Below are 23,663 nucleotides of genomic sequence, written 5' to 3'. Positions count from 1 at the left end.
ATCTAACAGCCAATCAGACTGCTGCTAAATCTCGACCCTAAAAAGAGGAGTATGTACCTAATGAACAGATGAATAACATAAAAATACATAGTAAATATTTTTTTAACTCTGCTATCCTGAAAACAGTATCTGTAATAGTGCGATATTACCTTGCTGAGTCGAGAGTCCAAAATAAGAGAATTGGATGATTTAGAGAGCTTTATCCCTACAGTAGAACTAGTAGAAGGTCTTCCTTTGTCCATGATAGGAATACTTTGCTTGGGCGGTACAGTCACAGACCTGGCTGCGCTCTTCATTTTGTTGCTGAAAAAAACAAAGAAAAAAAATGTCTGCTCTACACTGCATTTTTAAGAGTCACACCTAATAGACAGAAAGGCTTACATTTAATATGATGCCAGCCTGACAAAACGCAGCACGTGAGTCACAAATCTAGAATCACATTCAACTAAAGTAAAGCCCTTCTCCAAAATTCATTAGGCTTCACAATTATAAAAACTTAGCTATTTTTTTCTGGTGAATTAGATGTGAGCAATCATAAATTATTCAGTTTCTTAACTTATCTGGGTTGTCAAATTCAGGTCCAAAAAACCTGGTCCTAAATTTCATGCAAAATAGTTACTTAGGGTTCTAAAGTAAAATTTCTGATTAAAATTCTGTTTGCACTTATTTCTGAAAAATCAATGCTATTCAGTGACAATTCTGTAGTGTTTTCCTTTGTTTCCTGGAGGAATCAACTAGCATCCCCCCCACACACCAGTAAGCTATAGTAGTGGAATGGCTAGTGCAGCTTAGCTAATCCTACATTTCATTATCTTGCATCGTGATATGGCATCTCGAGCCACTTTGGTACCGCCTTTAAACTTATTCATTAAGATAATGATATCTGACCTTGGTCATCTATATGACAATAAGGCCATACAGAATGAAGTGCAGGCAGACAAAATATATCATGTATCTTTAAAATCTATTCGTGACTCTAACGGATGAACATTCACAGTACAGTAACATAGCTCTCATGATTACAAAGTATGCCCCTTACACAGCAATCCAAGACCCAAACCTAATGAACTTGCTTCATATCCATAAATCAAACGGAACTAGGGCTACCCATTCCAGGGACCTGAATATGGTCTGCAACTTAAATAGGACATGCTGGAGGGATCTCCCAGCGACTGATGCATCTTTGGAACAGGCTACCGATTCATGTGAAACATAACACTGTTCAAGAGGAACCTGGACAAGTGGCTGGGGCACTGTAAATTCTTACCAGTGATAGTGCCCACAATCCTCCTGGACATGGGCAGTTATCACTAAATGCAGTCTTGGGTATTGACTAGTATTTCTATGGTATTACATTGGGATGAAACAGCTAGGCTTAAAATGACCTCTGGCTCAATAATCTAGTAATCTCCTATGATCTCCTAAGCATGCAAACATCTACTGTTGGCAGTCAGAGGCAGAGGCAGGGCATGTCTGAAGTCATGCCAGTCAAAGGCACGTGACAGCAGATCGACACAAACTGGGTGTAGGCCAGTTGCAGAGTGAATTACCCAACCTAAATCAAATGCTTTGAGTCATTAGAAACCTCTGCTCTGAATGTTGTTTGCAGATGTGCAAAGTGGTGAGAAAACAGAGCCTTCTGCAATAGCATGGTAATGCGACTAAACAGACCATAAATGAATGAATAGAAAGAAGTAAAGCCATGGGTGATTGTATCATAGTCTGATGCTAGCACACATGCACAGGACTGAGCATGTGCACCCTACCTTTCTACACAGTGTGAGCAGCGATAAACATGCATGGAATCTCAGTCTAGGCTGGTGTGCATTCATTTAACATGGTGTGTATTTAGAGTGCAAGTCAGATACAATGTAATATCAGTGAGTACAAATCAAGTATGCAAACAAATTCTGGAATATCAGGCTGGTCAACTAGAAGTAAGAAAAAGAAAGAAATGTAGATGGTACAGTAGGCATGAGGAAGACATCTTGTTTATATTAACTTGGAAGCCAGTAATATGAGTACTGTTTCAGAGGTGACAAATGCTATCAAAGAGAATGTTCTTCTGCAACAAGAGAAAAAATAGCATTTTTTTTCTGGGAGGAAAGAGGTCACATGGATTTAATATAGAAACCCATTGTTTTAAGAACGTTCTTATGATTATGGGGTATCTTGCTGAATGATATATTGGGAATCAATGTATGTGATGTGCTTTTATAATATGTTCACTAGGAAAGCAGATTTTCAGTATTAAAAGACTGTGCTATGAAAAATGACACATTGAATTACGTATGCTAACAAGTTGCTCGAAGGATATAAATCTACTTTTTACATGTAAAGCTATTTGTCAAATATACACAAACATTATATATATAAAGCACATTCACAGTGTCTGGGTTGTTTACTCTGCATCCTAATGAACATGCAACTGTTAAATGGAGCCAGAGGTAAAGAAATGCATTTGTTTTCATGAATGTATGCACTTAGACATGCAAGAATCTAATCTGCTCTCAAATGAATGTTCCAGCTGCAAATATCAGTAATTATTTCACAACAAGGTAATCTCAAAGAAGTACTGATAAACCAAGAACCAAACCAAACAAATGAAAAACTTAAGTGGAAATTCAGGTGCCCAAAAAGACCAGTACCAACAGCCGAGAAATATCACCAAACGATTTATTAAAATCAGCAAGAAGCAAATATAGCAAGTGACAGCAGTTTAGCGCTTTCATCTAGGTAAAGACTTCTTTAGAACTGCTATACATCCACTATTTCACTTAAATACTCACAAAATCAACACGTGATCAAACCGACCAATGGGACACCAGTGTCAACTTTCAAAAAATTGTGTGAGAAACTATGTTAACATGTGTTCCCTTCCTCTATTATTTTCTAAATTTCCTGTTGTTGCTTGCTTGTAGTGTCACAGTGTCTATGTACAGCAGTTTTGTTGCTCTGTCCCCTCTAACGTTTTGTACATCACCTGTATGAAAAGGAGTGGACTCAGAGATGAACCCCTGACATATACTTCACTCCCACTGGGAACCCACTGTAAGAAAAACATTGTGCATCTGCATCTGACTGAATCCTTGTACAGAGCCTGTAGTAATAATTGTACCAGTGTTTCCAGGACTTTAGACCATCACAGGACGGCCTATATCAGCCTTTCTGCACCTTGTCATATGCTTTCTCTGAGCATAGGAATGTCCAGTTGGACTCTTTCCTCATCCCCAGCTTCTTCCCCACTATCTGTCTCATTCCAAACATTAGGTCAGTTGTACTGCATCCTGATCTGAATCCAAACTGCTCATATCCCATCTGACTTTCTACTGTTCTGTTTATTCATCAGTCATCCTCTGCAGCACTTTCATGCAGCGTGACAGGAGTATGATACCTCTGTACTGATCAGAACTGAGAATATGCTCTTTGTTCTTATACAATGGCACCAGAATGCTTATTTTTTCCAAATGCACCAAACATCCTGATCATATCTGCTCGAACTTTGTGTGGGTCTGACACTACCTGATTTCATTTTCCTACATATTTCACAGTGAGTATTGACTTCACTAGAATAATCCATGCTTATTTCTGTAGCCTTTTTGAGCTATCTACTCTGTTACAGAATTTATTTCTGTGCAAGTTTATGGTCAATTTGCAGTTTATATATTTATTGCTTAATAATTTGAATATGGGGCTGTATAATTCGCATTAATACTCATTTGAGAGCTAAGTGTAAACTTCTACAAACAGTATGTGAAGGTGTCATTCTGGTTATAGCTGTTATTAGAGAAGTGAATCTGTGTGTGGATTGGCAGTGGCCAATGTCATGCTGTACCCCCAGATCTGTTCCAAAAGGAGGCTCATATATCAAGACAGATCTGACCCACGGATAACCACTGAAGAATCCAGACAGAAACCTGGACAGAATAAAAGCTCATGCTAAAGATAATGACTGATATCAATAAAGATATTTGATATAAAATGCTCATGGCATGCTTAACATAAAGTTACGGATAATTTAAAATGATAACTATAAAGCTATACATGCTATCCAAGATGTAAATAAAAATAGATATATTTTATAATTTGAAAAATGGTGGGTTAAGCATATGGGGGTGAGTATATATTGTTAAATATGCAGTGAATGCCTACAGGAAATTGGACACCATTTCTAGAAGGACATGGGGTAAACAACTCACACCTCACGGAAGATGGCAACTTAGCCATGGTGTTTGTTTTGTTTACTGAGCACGGTGACAGCATCCGAATATACTATGAATTCTAGGGCATCTGTGTCATTACTCAGCTAGATAGCACCAGAAAAGCCTAGTTCTTAACTGTTTCACAATATTATACAGACTTTGCAAAGCCATCAGTAATTGCTGAATGATACAGAGTTCATAAATATTCATTTGGTTGCAGAGCAGAAGTGTGGAGCCTGCCAGAATGTTTTTGCTTCCAGGGGAGGATTCTGAAGCATTTAGGGCAGATTAGTATGCAGTGTACACGATGAAAGTACATATAAACAATTGTTGTGTAAGGCAGGCACGACCTTATATGAGGATTTACTAGTTTGTTTTGTTATTGAAGACAACTGCAAAAGATAACATGGACTTGCAACAGTATTTTCTTGAATATACCGTTAAAACAAGATTATGAAATCTAATGAAGGGTCTCCATTTTTGTTGTAAAATTTGCCACACTAGAAGTTATTGCTGGCTTACAGAAAATAGGTATAACAAATGGTACGCCAAAGATAATGTTGAGAAGATGTTTAGATGGGCAATGGATAATTATACAGTGCAGAAGGATCTATAGAAAAAGGTGGCTGTGTGTGCTGTACGTCTGTAGGCAGCCACAATGATATACCTGAGTCAGAATCTATAAATTCCACTGAGTTAGTGCTTTAGAAGTTACACCGCTTGCTAAGAAATAGAAAATGTAAACATAAAGAACCATTACAAAATGTATGACAGAGAGTAAACTAAAAATGGCATTTGCTACTAGGCAGCAGTATTTCTAATTTTAGATGCTGATTAAAGTGATTTATTTTCATCGCTACCAATAATAAAAACAAATGTTCTGCTCAAAACTGACTGGTGAGAAATCAGACTTTAAACATATGATCACAGTACCTCTGACATATCATGATAAAGCATGGATGTTGAACATATATGAATATAGTCAAACATTAATTCCATTTTTGGCATGGAATAGACATGAAAGCTTAAACTACACAGGTGTACTCTTTGGTTATGAGTAGAACATCACAAAATGATGGTCTTTGAACTTTTATTAAAACACTTGTACAGTTGTAAAGATGGTTCAATGACAGCATTATAGCCAGGCAAAATGGATTGCCCTGCAAAATAACAAAAACATATTTTAGTTTATATTTTAGTTCTGCAACATTATGAATTTCTGTGCACAATGCGTGCTTAGCAAGACTAAACATTGTTAGTTATTAGGTAAAGTGGATGCTGGATATGACACATCCAAGTCTCAGAATATTTATTTATTTACTTATTTGTTTATTTAATATTGTTAGCTTGGTGAGTTGACAGGTCAAAAAAACATTTTCAATAACAACCCAGGCCATTATGGCATGAACACATACAAGCAAAGTAAATAGCACGGTAAAACATCAATAACAGTGTCCAGTTACAATTTGCTACCTAAATGGCAATATTATATTACATAATGGTCTATTAAAAACAATCTTGTAATCCTTAAGCTTATGCAACAATTTTGCTTTTTTAAAAATTATGCGCAATAGAATTAAATAGTCATGTATAGTCTTTACATATTTACATTTTGTTGAATATGCTGCAGTGAGGAATTCAGTAACCACTGAATATGTCACAGTGGAGAGTATAGTTAGGACTAGAGCAGCACTTGCCTGAAATACATAACAAGCCTCTTGATGGCTCCACAGGGTCATCTTACAAAAAAGGTTATGGAAGATTTCAACAAACTGTCTTGATAACCAAAAATATTATTAAGCCTGATGCTTCTTATGAAAACAATAGCATTTAATAGGAAAAATTTTGAAATAATGTAAATAATTCCACTTAAGTTGTTAATGGACTACTAAAAAAAGTGGCATATATTAGCATATCAGTAGACATCCCAGGATGTGATCTGATTAGGAAGACCATAACATGTTATAAACTGTGTAAAAATAAATAGTGGATGGGGGCTACAGTGTTAGGATTTACCCCACTGCCCACCAATAAATTAGTCTTTTAATCTTAAAATCGTAAATCTTAATTTTGATGGCAACCAGGTGTAGAAGCATATACAATGAGTAAAAATTAGATGTGCGTGATTTTACTACCACAGTTATACTGAACAATATAAGATGAAAAAGGCCTCTGTGGAAGTAAAATGGTCAGACAGTGCTGTACCGCATCCACACTACTAAACGGTGCTGCCAATGGCAAGCTGCCCCACCTCTTCAGCAGAGCACATTCTATTGACTTCACGGCCTCTGCCAGGCCACATGTTAACCTCCCTCCTAGGATGGGCACTCCATTTTCCCTGCTGCTTCTTCAGTGTTCAGACCACTAATCAAACCAAGATTGACTGGGCTGTAGTCAGAGTCTTAGCCCTCTATGTCATCAGAACAGCTTAGCTATATTCATTTTTACAACTTGAAGCAAAATGTGAGTTGATGGTTAACAGATACAAGGAACCAGAAATATGGAGCCTTTGCAGAGAATTTGATAATATGTCCACCATTAGGGCATTTGCACTATCTTTGTTTCTGCAGTTATGTTTTAAATTGGGGTCTGAGTTTGGTGTAGATGGCAACATCTTTTAAGATGAGGGGGACCTCAACCCAGAGTTTAGAAGTTAGTATTGAAAACAGCAATTGATACAGTGAAGCTTTGTTCTGAGTATTTGCAAAGCTGTGTCTGAAAGGCAATAGCTTCTGAGGCTGTAAGTGGGTGTGACTGGGATGAGTTTAGCAGAGAGGGACTGAAAGTATCCTGATGTATACATTTAAAGAGTGGTGAAACTAGTAAGTGATCAGCTCTTTGTGTTCCTGGCAGCTAATTAGCCTTTTTAATTAAGAGGCAGTTGTGATCTTGCTTTGAAGAGTTGGTTATAAAGCAATAGATTTTGTTGGAAGGTGAATGGAGGGCTGAGGTATTTTTCTTACAAGTAGTTTATATTATGGTTAGTCCATACTCAAGCTGTGTGAATAATATACCAATGCTTACAGCTACTCTAGCTCAGAGGGAGAGGAAGTGGGAGGTTTTAAATGTCCAGTAGAGTGAGTAGTTGATTTTAGCTTTTGTTTTCTTGGTGTGTGCCTGAAAGTTCAGAGTTTGATCTAGCCATATGCATAGATATTAGAAGATAGAGGTGGTTTCTGTGGATAGATTATTTTGGTATAAAATATTTATTAGGGCTTTTTGAAAAATGTTGATGGGTGCTAAATATCATAGATATGGTTTTGTTTTGATTTTTTTCTGGAAGTGATCCATGATCAGAGCAATAGAAGGTATTCTTGGAGCCGGCTTTCAAGTTCAGAGGGATCAGACCAGGATCTCTAAATGGCAATTTCATCTGTATATAATAATAAGGGGAGATTGTAAATATATGTGGATAGTTTATAAAGGTAGAAAAAAAGTAGATATGCCAGAATGGATCATGGGGGATGGCAGCCTGAATAGTGATAGTGGAAGCTGTCAATGTGGCTTGCCCAGTTTGAATATTAATAGCTGTTATGAAGAAGTCTTTGAACCAGTCAGTGGCTTGTGAGCTTACTCTTATTCACATCAAAAGTGAAAGGAGGAGTGGGTGGCCAACAAGGTCAAAGGCCAAAGTGAGATCAATAAGAGTATCAGTTAGGTTTCCTTTCTCCATATTTAGCAGGATTTCATCAATGAGGATCTATAGGGCAGTCATTGTGATTCTTTATTTTGGGTATGGTTCTACACTATCCACACTCGTGAATAGGCTTCACACTGAATGCTTCATCACAGAGAGTCTTTGGCCAAGCTCTCCAGCTCCCTTTCTTACCCCTCTTTCCAGGTTTTAGTGCCTTCAGGGGATCACATGCCCATAGTAACTGTACTTTGAAAAAGCTCTTACATTCATAAATATGCACATATATTCATTTTCAGGGAAAGCTGTTAATATTTGCCAACACTAAATACTTCTGTAATGGCCCACAGTAGGCCATTACCACAGAATACCATGCTGCTGACCTCCCAGTTATGGTTAAACACTTGTTGGTAAGCCAAATAATTATAAACACAAATAACAGTGTACAGTAAAGCAGTGTGGTCAGTTACAGGGAGATACCAGCAGCTTGTCACCATTTAGCCATAAATACCACCTTATCAATTAATAAATAAGTAGTTGACCAGCCACAAGCTTTTTAAATGGAGCAAATAAAAAATATTTTGCATAAGAAAGAACGAGTTAATTGGTAAACATAACAGTTAAAATACAGAGATATATTGCAAGGGGAAAAATAAAAATAATCCTTTTAAAAATAAAACAGACTACAAGAAAGGAAAACATATATCTGCAGCTAATCTATTTTTTCTACTATTTGTACCTGAATTTCTTAGTCCTAACTGCAGGAGCTGAATTTCCAGAACTCATCAGACGTAGACATAAATACAGAGACATTCAAAAATCACACGCTGTAGGGTAGTTCTTCTCTAATCTTACTACCTTTTTTCTCCTCCTTGTTTATACCCATTTTTCATGCAGAAGCCACAGATGCAATTGATCAGAAGTTCAAACTATAAGTATATACCCATGAATTTATCTACTTGCTTTTGGTTATTAATTCTTTTAACACAATTGTCTAATTGCTCCTTTACTGGCCTTTTAGTTTCCATGCCTAGGAACAGTCACAGATTTTGTAAACACAGAGCAGAAAAATTATATTTCACATTCTATGTATAATTGTTGCAATTTCCAATATAAGGATATTACAAACACCATATACATTAAAAAATCATAGAAAAGGATCAAAAGTTCACACATCCTTTTAAGCTACTGGAAAACACCCATTGCCGATCCATATAGCATTCAAAATGGTCACAAGTTCTTGCATATTTCTCTTACCACTAAAAACATAAATATTGAAGAATAAGTCACATATTTTTGTGTACCTGCTATGGGTTGTACAAAACCTAAGTGCAGCTGTTATATTCTAGCTCAAAAAGCAGTGCATATTTATTCTTGGACATCACAAAATTTTACAACAAAGCAAGCAATTTAAATAATCTCAAAAGTTCAAAATATTAAAATTCAAGCATTAAGTGCCCAGAGCCACAAGCTTAGTACCGTGACTCTGGCAAGACAAACTTGTGATCTATCAACAAACAGCCAGCAGACAATGGCAAGCTGTACTACTTTATTGGGTTGTTGTAAAGCACAAGAAACAGACCAGTTTCAGCTCCAATAAATTTAAGCCTTCTTCAGTGTTAAAAGTAATACGAAAAATGTAGTGCCTTAAATAACAAACACATAAATGAATACTGAACAATCATTGGTTCCTTACAAATGTTCATTCAATCCAGATGGAAATAATGCACCTAATTTAATTATCCATTTCCATTCTTGTGAATCCAAAAGGCTATGCCATCCAGCTTTAATAGCCCTGTTTCCCATGATTTTATCAATAACTGTAAATCTAAATGCAGCATTGGGATGTTTAATGTTATGCTTATATAATGCATTGCTAAGTTTTTTGTTTCTGATCCCACTAAGATGTTCTGAAATCTGGATCCTAAGGGTCTGGACATCTGTCCAATGTAGAAGGTATGACAAGTGCAGGTTGCTAAATAAATAAGCCAATCTGTCCCACAATTCGCAAAAAAAGGGAATTTTGAAAACATTACCCGTATTACTACTGGAAAAATCCAACAGCCTTGCAGTGGGTACAGTGACCACAAGGTACACAACCTCTTAATACGTCACCAGCTATGGTCTGTTGTCCAGAGTCACCCGAACGCTGGTTAATATGCTTATAGTGACTCAGCTGGGACCCATTATTCCTCCCTCTACAAAATGAAAAGGAGCACCTGTCCCCCAGAATGGTAGAAAAATAATCATCCACCCTTAATATGTTCCGAGGTCGAATTCGAGACGTATTTTGACAGAGGGCGAATAGTGACAATGTCAAAAATGTGAGTACTGCGTTGTTTTTTTTAATTTTGTTATTTTTTTTTTTTTTTTGCACACTTTAGTGAAAGTGCTTTTTCGGTGAAAAGCACTTATACTAAAGTGTGTTCGGCCATTTACATTTTGTAGAAATGTGATTTTGTGCAATAGTACTAGATCCATATATATATATATATATATATATATATATATATATATATATATATATATATATATACATACACACACACACACACACACACACACACACACACACACACACACACACACACACACATATATATATATCAGATTCAATAAAGCCTGTACTAGGTGTGAACAATATTTATTCAAAAACATTCTTAGCACAGCTTTTGTGCTTTCTAGTCTACACTTTGTCTTAACCTTTATGAATCCCTGTCAGTATTTAAAACTGCAAGAATATCATTAGGAAAACTAAAATTAGGAAGAAGGTGTGTGTTATATCTATGTTGTCTGTTCACTCAGAACAGTGTACACTTAGTGTAAGCATTATTGAATTCAGGGGATAGACAGATAAATATATGTGATTATTGTCACCGATCCCAAACACATTACTTCCTGAATATGAAACACCTTACAAATTCTTACCCAAACCTCCTTTGTACAAACAACAACATTCCCAAACCTGACAACACAGATCACCCACACACTACATTAGTAGACTGCAAAAGTAAATAAGCAGAGTATCTGATAAAGCAAAGCTAACACTACCATTACAAACACTGTCTGAACACTGGTACTGTAAGGAAATGGTTTGTTTTTCAGAAGATAATGTACAGGTTTTGGGTTAGGGCAGGGATAGGGTTAGAGGTTAGCACAAATAAAGATGTACAGTGGGTGTAAACAGCATGTTACACTGTATATGTACAGAACTCCCCATTGTGAATTTCATATCAAATGATGCACAGAGGTTCTGAAAAGTAAGTATGTTGCAGAACAGGACCATGTGCCCCCCCCCCCATCACTATTTCTTTCCAATGTAACTGCATACTGTTAGACTCTAGATAACAAGGCATACATGGTGATGTTTTCCAGAAATTCTTACACCCGGTAGAGCTTTCACTGGAAATCAGCAAACCACTGCCCCCTTTGCTTCCACATTGCCATTACATTTGAAATTAAGCTGCTGCAGTTAAATGGCCTCACTTCAATAATAAATAATAAAATAAATGCAAGTAAACCAATTTATGATGAATATTCATGTTATATCCTTAACTGGAGTTGAAGCAGTTGTTTATGCTTAGTCCTAAATAGTAGATTCCTTTCTTTGTTAATCTCCTTTGTGATATTTCAAAAGGTATGTTATTTTTTTTTTCTTTACTTATACAGACCAGCTGTATTAGATGATGATCTACAACATCCTAGTTTTGCTGGCAACATGCATTTAATTTGTTACATTTTACTTCCATTAAATAAACTCACACTTCTGTGTACAGGTCTTACTTCACATTTAAAACAGACGGGTACCAGTTATATTCTGTACTTTACATGATTCACATGCTAGCTGATGGAAAATGTCATTGCATATAACACACGAGCCAAAATAACATACCATTGCTTGTCTGATTCATTATTTTTGGCTTCTGTTAAAGAAAAGTAAGACTCATAAACTAGGCATTGATTCATTTTATTTACTAATGGAAATACCTAAATTTAGAGACTTTATTCTCCCTGCATGACAGACTCGAAATGTTTAACCATGAGAAGGATGAAACAGAGTCATAGGGGCAGGCATCCTGGATGGTGTGGATGTTCATTTCATGCAGTGCTACCTGTAGCAGTTGTAAGATACACTTAAGCAGGTTCTACAATGGTGCAATAATGTTTTAAACAAAGCAACTGCAATTCTTTCTCATGATTCTCCTTTTAGTAAAAATTAAATGAAAACTCCAGCCAAGCTAGAACTCCCAGTGAGTGACCTCCCAAACCTCCTGTGACACAGGCACATGGGATATATGCAAATAACCTTTATGAACTTCAGGTGTTTCAGCTGTATGGTGATTCTGATTGCCCATGACTTTTACGTTTGAAGTCGTTTTAATGGACAATTGTCCATTAAAATGACTTCAAATGTAAAAGTCATGGGCAATCAGAATCGCCATATAGCTGAAACTCCTGATGTTCATAAGGGTCATTTGCATATATCCCATGTGCCTCTGTCACAGGAGGTTTGGGAGGTCTCTCATTGGAAGTACTAGCTTGGCTGGAGTTTTCATTTCGTTTTTACTGATTGCTTTTTCAGTGTGACCTTCTCACTCTTTGTTTTAACGTGATTCTCCTTTTGGAAGTCAGAATGGCTTTTACTTGTTTCATTTATTTATCGTTTGGACTGGGTTAGTCCATTAGACTTGCAGCCTCTTTTCAGAGGAGACCTAAGGTGGTATTTATACTACTAGAGACATTTGGCCAGGGCATCAGGAAACTTTCATTATTCTTTTGAAAGATGCCCTGGGATCTTTTATATTTACCTGAGCTACCACCAACTCAGGCAGATAGGGCCTCTGCTAACATCTCATCCAAAGCCCAATACAATTAGGCAGCACATCCCTTATACTGTAGTGAAGTGTCAGCAATCCATCTACCCCTTGTGGGAATAGAACAAACAAACAACGTTTATGAGCAAGAACAGCAACAATAAGAGTATGTGTGACAGTACGTAGGGTGTGTGTGAGGGTATATAGGTACTGGCACAGATCATAAGATTGCTAGTTAGGACAATACTGACAACATGGACAGCTGTCTTTATGAGTTTCTGACATTGCAGTGAGGGTGCACCCCTACATACCACTCTCTCCCTTAAGTCATTCATGTTAACATGGCCCTGCTGTGCCATGCAGACCAAATCAGTGACATATTTTTTGGGAAGCAGCAGCTGAAGTCTGTGATGTCAGGATTGTACTTTATTTTGCTTGACGAGAAGAATATAGCAGCTTATTGATATTGCAAAAGTCTAGGGGTTATTGATAGAGATGCCACATCTTTTTTGGAGAAGTATGTTCCAAACAGCATGGGCTTCCTTTAGTTATAGAGCTCAATAAAGAATTATGAAATTGGCTGTAGACAGTCAGGCTAACTGCCTCTCAAGACAGAAAGAGCAAGAGAGAGAGATTTTCAGGTGGTATAAAAATAGGACAAGCAACTCCATGATCAGGAGGGGGAATGCAGTTTCAGAGCCACCAAAGACAATGAGACACCAGTACTGAACCGGTATCCATTTGACTGGTGTAGGTGAAAGTCTCAATCTTTTACCTGTGCCATGAGAAAGTGCAACATGATTGCCTTGATTGCAGCTACCTGGAAATGACAGATAGCATAATCCAGTGAAGCACTGATGTCCCTGCAAGCTCAGTGAAAGTGGAGAAAAGAAAATTATGGCAGAGTTCAGTCAGTATATGGGTGCAGCAAAATTAGATACAGCAACTAACTTCTATGGGTTCAAGACTTGTAGAAACAGCAGTCACCTTCTCATAGTAATTACTAATCTCAGCTTTCCCTTTTGACAAACAGTGTATTATAGCAATAACAGATGACATGGGTGTGGGGGTCTATATTAGAAGCACAAAAAGGATTCTTAGTGAATACGGAAACAGTGACGCATATTCATCAAATTGCATTTAAGCAGTTCGATGAATATGTCATAGGGCAAGGAGATAGTTGACTAACTTCATGGAGTTGCCCTTTCCTTCCCTATAGTGCAATCTTGGAGTTGGTATATTTAGTTAGGGGTGTGTGGAGGGCAGAGCCCCCCCATGTTGGGGGATGTGGGGGCGAAGCCCCCACCTGTTTATGGTGTTAAATTATTTTTTCTTTTAGCGAATGGCAGGATACATTTTTTCCCCTAGGGAACATTTCGATTACATGGCCATTCGCTATTGTCAGGTTTTGTGCATTATGTGATGACTTTTATGTAGTTGCAGATATGCACTTTTGGTCTTATAATATAGACTCAGGTGTGGTATATTGAAGATTTACCCACGGTAGGTGTGATTAAACAAAGTCAATCATGGGTGAATCTTCAATATACCACACCCAGGAGGCGGTTATTGTTATTATACAATGACATTATTTAAAAAAAAAAAATGACTTACTTTTCTTAAATAATGTCTCTGTATAATCATGCCATGGTGTTCTTTCTCAGAGTTTCCTGATTCTTCCGCTTGATAATGCACTGCATATGAGTATGGGACTTGCATTCCCAGGCTTAAGCAGTACATCACCGCTTTAGCAAGCAAGCAACAGAGAAAGCACGGTCTCCTTTGCTATTTTTTTTTTTGAAAGAAAATAAAAACTAATCTCCTGACAGTTTAGAGGTATAAGAGAGATGGGAAAATATAAGGAAAATCAGGTATGTTTTAGTTTACAGAACATAGCTGATTTCCCTTATATTTTCTGTGGTCTCGTACGTACTCCATGATCTTTTAGTTGAAAAAATGTAAATACGCGTGCATTGTCTGAAGGAAAGAAAGTCTGAAACTGAAATGCCTGTCATTATTTAGTGACTTTGTTTCTCAGCGGTTTGTTGGAAAAAAACTTTTTGAGGAACAGAGTGACTAAATAATGACAGACATTTCAGTTTTAGGCTTTCTTTCATTCAGGCTAATGTGTGTCTATCACATATCAATAAAAAAAAAAATCTGGCCACTCGATGCTTTAGCGGATGGACTTTTATTGTTGGTATATTCTCGATTTACAATGGGCATGCTGGTTGAACTGAACAATCAGCGTGCTCATTTTTAAATGTTAATGTCCAGTTATTGTATAATACTGTTTAACTGAGGAATTCTGGTCTACATTTTTCAAGTCAAACTTCTAAGGGATACTTCTGTCTAACTGCTGTGTGCTGTTGCTCAATACAGTTTATAAATAGGTGTCAACAGTACATAAAACCTGAAATTATTTTTAGTTGATAAATGAGTCCAGATGAGGAAAATGACATATCAGTAGCACAGTGCCTCATAAACATGTACGTTGCTTTCCAAGCAATATAACCTTAGAAAAATTCACAATTCACAATTTTGGTGGCAACATCAAGAACTGAAAAGCATACATATACAAGCAGTAATAACTGATTCCCCCAGCTCTGTATTTTTTAAGTTGGTATACATGATGCTTCTTGTATTCTAAAAATATTCACAATGGTAGTCATTTTGGTAGTAACTCCCAAGAACTGAAAAAAAATCAATAACAAATAATACTCCTCCCACCTCTATCAATTTTCTTAAGCTGGTTTAGCTGATTGTATACTTGCTGCCTTTATTTCATTGGGTTTCTATGTTTATTTTTATGTGTGCTTTATTTTTATTTTAATATGCATTTTGTATTCATACATTGTTTAACTTCTGTGTACTGTAGCTTCAGATTTAATTCTTAGGTCAAAGAATTCCTGGTAAATTCTTTCTACTGTGTGTGTGTGTGTGTGTGTGTGTGTGTGTGTGTGTGTGTGTGTGTGTGTGTGTGTGTGTGTGTGAATTTACATCTAGTCAGAACAGATGTTTTCTGTTGCTATGGTGACTTTTAGCTTCATCTCATTCACTTCCTGTGTCTTCCAAATTGCTTAATTTTGAACTGTGAAATTTATGTTTTAGTGTTTTTATTACTATAAAGTATGTTATTTTGTGCCACAGTCCTGATTCCCGATTGTTCTTTTGTATTATTTCTTTCATGCAGAATTAGCAATGTATTTGAGTTGGGGATATGTAGTTCAGGTTTTTGAAGATTTTTTAATTGATTTCCTCATTTTTTTTGTTTGTTTTTGAAGTACTTCTATGTTTGACATTTTTCCCTGTGAATGGAACTAGGGTTGCCACTTTTTCAGTGGTCCAAAGTGGGACACAGTGGGTGTGGCCATTATATGATCATCATAGAGAGTGTGGCCATGGATGTAGGGTGTAGCCAAGCATATGACACCACAGAAGCAGAGACAGTTGCAAGGTACTGCAAAAAACAATACATTTACTTCTGAACATAGCTCCCCAAAATTAATAAATATATATATAATATTTATCAATATATAAAAACACACACGAGCGTGCATGCACACACACACATATATATAAATGGGTCTACTTTAGATGACCTAAATCTCATTTGACTGACACCCATTTGACCGACAGCTTACAATGCAGAATTTCAACATACTAAATCTTAAACAATAGACAAGCACACTTACAACACCAATAGCTGACCTTTCCAAAACTTAAAAACTACTTATTAACCCTCTTAACATAAACAGGACAATGTACAAGCAAACTGGGTGGGGGGCTGTGCCCCCCCACATCCCCCCTAATTATATATACTAACTTCAGGATCACACTACAATGGAGAAAAGGGCACAAAACTTTAACTTGCCTCTACACTCTGCCACTACTGCTGGGAATGCACAAAACATTCACCAAATTACTTTAGATACTGCCCATAAAAATGTGAATAGAAAAACCCACATTTAGAAACACTACAACACTACTTTCTACATGACTATCGGAATTCTAACAGTCAGCACTATAAGTTACACCAATTCTTTTTATCATAAGCACAGGTTAAGGAAAACCCACAACAAGTCTATGTCTTAAATGTCGGTGAAATGCAAGTCAGTCAAATGAGTTTTAGGTCAAATGATATTTAGGTCAACTGGGTGTCAGTCAAATGGGTGTCAGTCAAATGAGATTTAGGTAAAATGAAGTAGACCCATATATATATATATATATATATATATATATATATATATATATATATGTGCGTGTCTCTCTCTCTCTCTCTCTCTCTCTCTCTATATATATATATATATATATATATATATATATATATATATATACACACACACACACATATATGGTTTACTATCAAAATCTGGGAATGATCTTGGGCATTTATAATGTTGAAAACAGAAACGGTTTTACGTCCCAATTCTAAACTATGTTAAAACCGAGTGTTCAGTATTCAATGTTTTGTAAATCTGACAGTTGAACTGTATTTGCCATCCAGATATCAGTATTAATGATTTGCTAGGTTTACTTTCAATTTTAAAACCCTTTGAAACCATACATTCGATTTAACGGTACTCTAAGAAGTTCACTTCCAGATTTTGATAGTAAACCTACATATACATATATAGAGAGAGATTATATACACACACATACACACTTTCACCTTTAAAAACTTGTTCTTGTAAATTATGCCAAAACAGTCACTATAAAATCTATTTGAAATGTACAACATACCCCATTTACCCCTGAACACAGCATTAAGAATAATAATAAAAATTAAAACAAAAGAAATAGAGTACACTTCCAAATTCAAAAGTTACAGAACTGGAATCCTAGTTGTACTTACCACTACAGAGCAAACAGGGCAAACAGGGCAACCATGGTCTTTACTTGGCTGACTGGCTTCCCACTATCCTTACCACCTCCACTGGTTAGCTGTCCAGCTTCTCTACCTCTGGGCTGGCTGCTATCCTTCCCTGTGGGCTGGCTGGTGTCCTTCCCTGCATGCTGGCTGGCTTGCTGACTACCTTGCTTGCCTTCTGACTGGCTAGCCATCTTGTTGACCTCCTTGATGCCCTTCTGGCTAGGTGACTGACCTCTTCGATGGCTGAATACCTTGTCTGCCTCCTGGCTGGCTAGCCATCTTACTAGCTGTCTTGCTGATCACCCTACTGACCTCTTTGCTAGCTGGCCATCTTGCTGCCTTACTTGCTGGCTTGTTGACCACCTTCCTGGCTGACCTACTGGCCTCTTTGCTGACTAGGTTGCTGTCTCGCTAGCTGCCCTCCATACTGGCTTGCAGGCTGGTTTGCTGGCCTGCTTACTGGCTTGCTTAAAAAACAGATCATTCTTTCTTTTTTTTTAAATACTCTCCACTGCTGTAAAAGTGTTGATAAGAAAGCAATCTACAGCCATGGGCTCGAGGGCTCTTCCTCCTGTAAGCTCCACCCCCTGTGTGAATTTCAGCCAATCACCCTAACCGGGAAAAGCCAAAAGACTGCACTTTTTTCATCACCAGTATCTAAAAGGGGACAGGTCAGACTGAAGGTCTGGGTTGGTGACATCAGAACTGAAATTCTGATTTGCAGAGGAAAAGTTAGAAACGAGTGTATCTTTTTCTCAGCAATTCAGAGATTTGGCAAAAGCAGAACTTTTGTGTCCCTCTGCTTCCTGTTGTGGGTGATGGGATAATTAGATCCAAATCAGGAGTGTCAAACTTTAAGTGGGACTGGTGTTAACCTTAAATGAAACAGATGTGATGTACAGGTAGCTAGCAGTATGATTGTTCAGTTTTACTTACCAATTTTATAAGTACCTTATATGTTGTTTTACTGCTCTAAACATTGAATTAGCTGAACAGAAATATGGATCCTAAATATTTTTGTTACAAAGACTGAATTACTGTATTTTTTTACTAGAATTTGAAATGTTTTAAATCATGAAGTTAATACCAATTTTTGACAGTACAACTTTAAACCAGTATCTATCTGAAATATATTTGTTTTTTACCTATAAGTGAATCAGTATTTCCAAGAAACAGGCTTCTCTTGACACATTGGTTATTACTGTGGCATTTTATATATTTTCCCATGCAAGAGTTCAAATACTTTATGAATTTCATGTGGAAAATTGGGGTTGGAGCTGTCTTTCAGATTTAAAAAGCTTTTGCAGTTCCAGAAAGTAAGATGAGAACACGCAGACCTTAAGAAATGATGTTCTTGTGGGGCTTCAGCGTTAGCAAACGTGGTATTCCATGAATTATGTGACTTTCAGGCCTTTCTTCTTTCCCTGCAGGAGTTAAAGGCTGTAAAATGTACTTTTTAAATTCAGCTGTGTCCCAGAATCCCTTCCCTGTACTGGTAGGCAGCAATTGTCTGCTTTGTCGCTCACAGAACAGAGCCTTGCTTAGCAGGGTTTTTGAGTTCAGAAAGCAGGCAAAGTGGTATGACACCACCCTGACAGCATGGAGGGCTTTTTTATTTATTACTGACCGACAGTCTTGCCCCATTCTCAACAAGAAATATTTAAAATAGGTAGGGGGCCACGTCTCCCACACACCCCAATGTGGGGGGCAGTGCCCCCCTGCTATATATACTAACTCCAGGGTCGCATTACAGAGGGGAAAAGGCCATATATAACTTTCAGTGAAATGTGTTTTCAGTGAATTGAGCTTTCAGTGAATTGTGCACAGTCAAATGTGTTAAAGTGAAATGTGCTTTCAGTGAATAGTCCTAGACCCATAGATATATATATATATATATATATATATATATATATATATATATATATATATATATATATATATATATATATATATATATATAAAATACATATATATATATATATATATATATATATATATATATATATATATATATATATATATATATATACACACACACACACACACACACACACACACACACACACACACACACGCACACTATATATGTATATATATATATATATACACACACACACACACACACACACACACACACACACACACACACACACTATATATATATATATATATATATATATATATATACACACACACACACACACACACACACACACACACACACACACACACACACGTATATATGCAAACAGACAGATATCACCTTTCACAAACTCCTTTTCTCTACTTATTAATTTTATTTACCTACGTTTTATCTTTCCCCTACTTTTTCCTACACTTTCACAATCATTATGTTCAATATATCTGCACAGCCTTTACTAAACATTTTACTTCTATTCTTCTTTTATCATGTACTATACCTTACCAGCCTCCCAAACTTCTCTTACTCCCATACATTTCACACAACTTCTACCTACAGCAAAAAAGAACCCTTCTTCTCATCACAAATTTCACTTCACCTGTTTTATCACAATTATATTCATCCTCTGAACAGTAAGCTTCTTCCTGATACTCTTAATACTGTCCCTATCTCTCTCATTACAAATCCCTCTTATTTCTCTTTTCAACTCCAATGTAAAGTCATTTAATGACCTTTTATTCCTACTTCTTGAATTTCTCTCTCTTCTACTGTCTGGTGACATACACCCTAAACCTGGACCCATGGACAGCCAATGTTCCAACTCACCCTTACCATCCTCTCTCCCACATAATATATCGCTCCTTTTTCCTACTATTAATGCCCAAAGCCTATGTGATAAACTACCCAACTTTCATGCCTGGCTCTCCCATAACCATCCTAACATTTTATCCATTTCTGAAACTTGGCTCAAACCTCACATAAAAGATTCTGAAATCATTCCTCCTAATTATCGAATTATACAAAATGACAGACCTCACAAGAAAGGTGGCGGTGTAGCCCTAATTTTCTCCTCATCTTTAACAGTGATCCCCTATACTAACCCCATACCTCAATTTGCTACAGCTGAATTAACCCTGGCCCTCCTAAAAATGAACAACCATAAAATAATTTGCATAGCTGCCCTATATATTCCACCTGGTCATAATATCCCTGTTCATCAAGATATCCTCTCTTGGTTCTCATCTAACATAAGTAATGAAATTATACTTTTAGGTGATGTCAACATTAACTGGACCTCTATAATCTCAACTACTACTACTCAGAGCATAAATCTGTTTAACTTCACCCAACTAATTAACTCTCCTACCAGACCTAATAAAAATAACTCTTCAGGAAGCATTCTTGACTGGATTTTAGTTTCCCACCCCAACAATATTTATGACTCTGGGACTTTATCAGATTCTCTTAGTGATCATCTTCCTGCCTTTGTACATCATTCACCTTCCTCTCTCCATCTTCAACATAATTACATTTTAACCTATACCCTTACAAACTTTAATCCTCAAACCTTCTCTGACTGCTTAAAACATATGAATTGGAACCCTCTGAAAAATCGTCCTCTTGACAACATTGCTATTTATTACGATGATTTTTTTACTAACCTTCTAAATAGCTTTGCTCCTCCTAGAACTAAAAGGGTTCAAAGCAAAGTTGCCCCCTGGTTCTCCAAAGAAACTATAACCCTTATGTATCTCTGGGATAAATCACATAAATACTATAACAAATACAAAACATCTAATTTCCTATCTTAATACAAACAACTGCGTAATAAAGTCCAAAAACAAATAGTTTCTTTTCACAAATCCTATTACTCCAAACTTCAAAACAGACACAAATCTAATCCCAAAAAGATTTGGAGTAGTATCTCTGCCCTTCACTCTCCTGGCAGAAATGACAACCTTTGCCCAGATCCCAGCTCACCTGATCAGGTTATTGCTTCCCAGTGTAACTCCTTTTTCTTAGACTCTATAGCTAAGCTTACCACATCTTTCCCTAACAATGTATTAACCTTCCACTACATCTTTTATTCATAACTTTTCTTCATTTACCTTTAAACTCATTCCTGTCAATACCATAAAAAAATTACTACAAAAACTCAAGTCATGCTCTAATGCCCCAGATAACCTTCCATCCAAATTCCTCAAGTTAGCTGCTGATGGCATAGCTCTTCCAGTTTGTATCCTAATTAATTGTTCTATTCAAAAATCATATGTACCCCTCCTCTGCAAAAAAGCATTTACTATCCCCTTACAGAAATGGGGGCCATAATACCGATATCTCCAATTTTCGTCCTATAGCCCTTCTCTCCCCAGTCTCTAAGATTCTCAAAAATGTATTCATTTGCAACTTCTGCATTACTTTCTGGACAATCATCTATTAACCCCTACACAGCATCGATTTAGACCTGGACACAACACTACCACTGCCCTTCTTTCCTTTCTTAATATCATTAACCATGCTCGCGACTCAGGTAATTTTGTATCTTCCCTTTTCCTAGACGTATCCAAATCTTTTGATACTATCTCTCATCATGTACTTCTTTCTCAACTCCCTCTACTCAACCTATCTCCCTCTTCTATCACTTGTTTTTTGAGCTATCTTTCAAACAGATCTCACACTGTCAAGTGGAAATTTTCCATCTCTTCTTTCCTTCTTACTCCAACAGGAGTACCCCAAGGCTCTATTCTGCTTCCCTTATTATTTAATATATTTATTAATAATTTCCAGCACTGTATACCAAAAGCTAAACTTGTCCAATATGCTGATGACTCAGCTATCATCTGTTCTTCCAAACCCCTTCCAAATCTCATGCAAGTAACTCAAAATGCCTTTACTAATACTGAATCTTGGTTGTTAATCACCTATCTCTTAATCCATCCAAAACTAAGATCATGATTTTCACTCCATCAAGACACACTAAAATTGACAAGAACTCCTTCCTGATAGTTAGCCAAAACAAGATCCACATCAAAATAGTTCCTCATACCAAGCCTCTCGGTGTTATCATTGATGAACACTTAAAAGTTTGACATTCATCTGCAAACTAGTATCAAGAAAACCCATCAAAACCTCTGAATGTTGTATCGGCATAATCGGTTTCTCACCCCTTCAACTAAACATACCTTTGCTGTTACTTACCTATGTCCCTCTCTTATATATGGAGCTCCTTAACTTACTAACCTTCAGTCCTCTCTAAAGGCAAGACTTTCATCACTGTGATTCCCTTCACTTCTTAAATTGGCTAGAACTTCCCAACTGTCTCTTTTATATTCAACTTTAGACCATGCACAAACTCTTCTTTAATCCCTTTAACTGTTCTTCCCTCTCTTCTATCTTCATCCTTCATCCTTCATCTTCCTGGAAGATCACTCGGATCTAAAAACCAAAATCTCCTTGAAGTTTATAAATCCATATGTTGTCCAGGATAGCTGTTGTTGTCATTTTCTCTAACACAAATGGAATTCTCTTCCACAACATATATGAACTATTCAGAAGTACTCAATTTTTAAGACTTTACTTCATTCCTACCTCTCATCTAACTGGAAATGCTCCTCCTCTCATCTTGCCTAACTTTTATATATTTTCCTATTTTCTATTAGTCTGCAGAAGACCATTGTATTCCATGTAATCCTAGCATATTTTGTTATGACATATGCCACATAATGATTTGTTATTAATATTTCTTTGTCAATTCTATGTCTTTTTCATATTACTACTTTTGTATTGTTATTTAATATTGTAATACTGTATGTGGAGCTTTTCTCCCCAGGCCTCCATTTAAAAAGGGTTCTTTTTGGCCCAATGGAATTTCCTGGTAAACAAACTGTAAATATATATATATATATATATATATATATATATATATATATATATATATACACACACACACACACACACACACACACACACACACACACACACACACACATGCATACAGTTTATTTTTCTGAGTGTGAGGATTGCCAAATTTATTAATGTTGAAGGGCTATGTGTGTATGTGTGTGTGTGTGTGTGTGTGTGTGTGTGTGTGTGCGCACATGTGTTAATAACGAAACATTTGGATATATAAAACATTTCATTAGGGAGAGGGGAGTGTGTGTGAGTGTTTGTGGGTTAGGGTTAGATTAAAGGTTAGGTAAGGGGATAGCTTTAGTGTTGA

At 36.7% G+C, this 23,663-nt stretch overlaps 1 protein-coding gene across 4 annotated transcripts in view; it reads right to left on the bottom strand.

Moving 5' to 3' along the window:
* SPECC1 (sperm antigen with calponin homology and coiled-coil domains 1) overlaps positions 1 to 23,663 on the bottom strand; it is an 894,647-nt gene that overhangs the window by 472,580 nt on the left and 398,404 nt on the right. For all 4 annotated transcript variants that reach the window (XM_044054506.1, XM_044054507.1, XM_044054510.1 and 1 more), the window contains one exon: positions 150 to 303. In XM_044054506.1, the coding sequence (XP_043910441.1) occupies positions 150 to 296 (147 nt within the window). In that variant the 5' untranslated portion in view covers positions 297 to 303. The remainder of the gene's footprint in view (positions 1 to 149; positions 304 to 23,663) is intronic.

The sequence above is a fragment of the Protopterus annectens genome, chromosome 13.part0 (genome assembly GCF_019279795.1).
Source record: "Protopterus annectens isolate FY-2018-M chromosome 13.part0, PAN1.0, whole genome shotgun sequence".
Taxonomy (NCBI): Eukaryota; Metazoa; Chordata; order Ceratodontiformes; family Protopteridae; genus Protopterus; species Protopterus annectens.
This window is presented reverse-complemented; position numbering and strand designations above follow the sequence as displayed.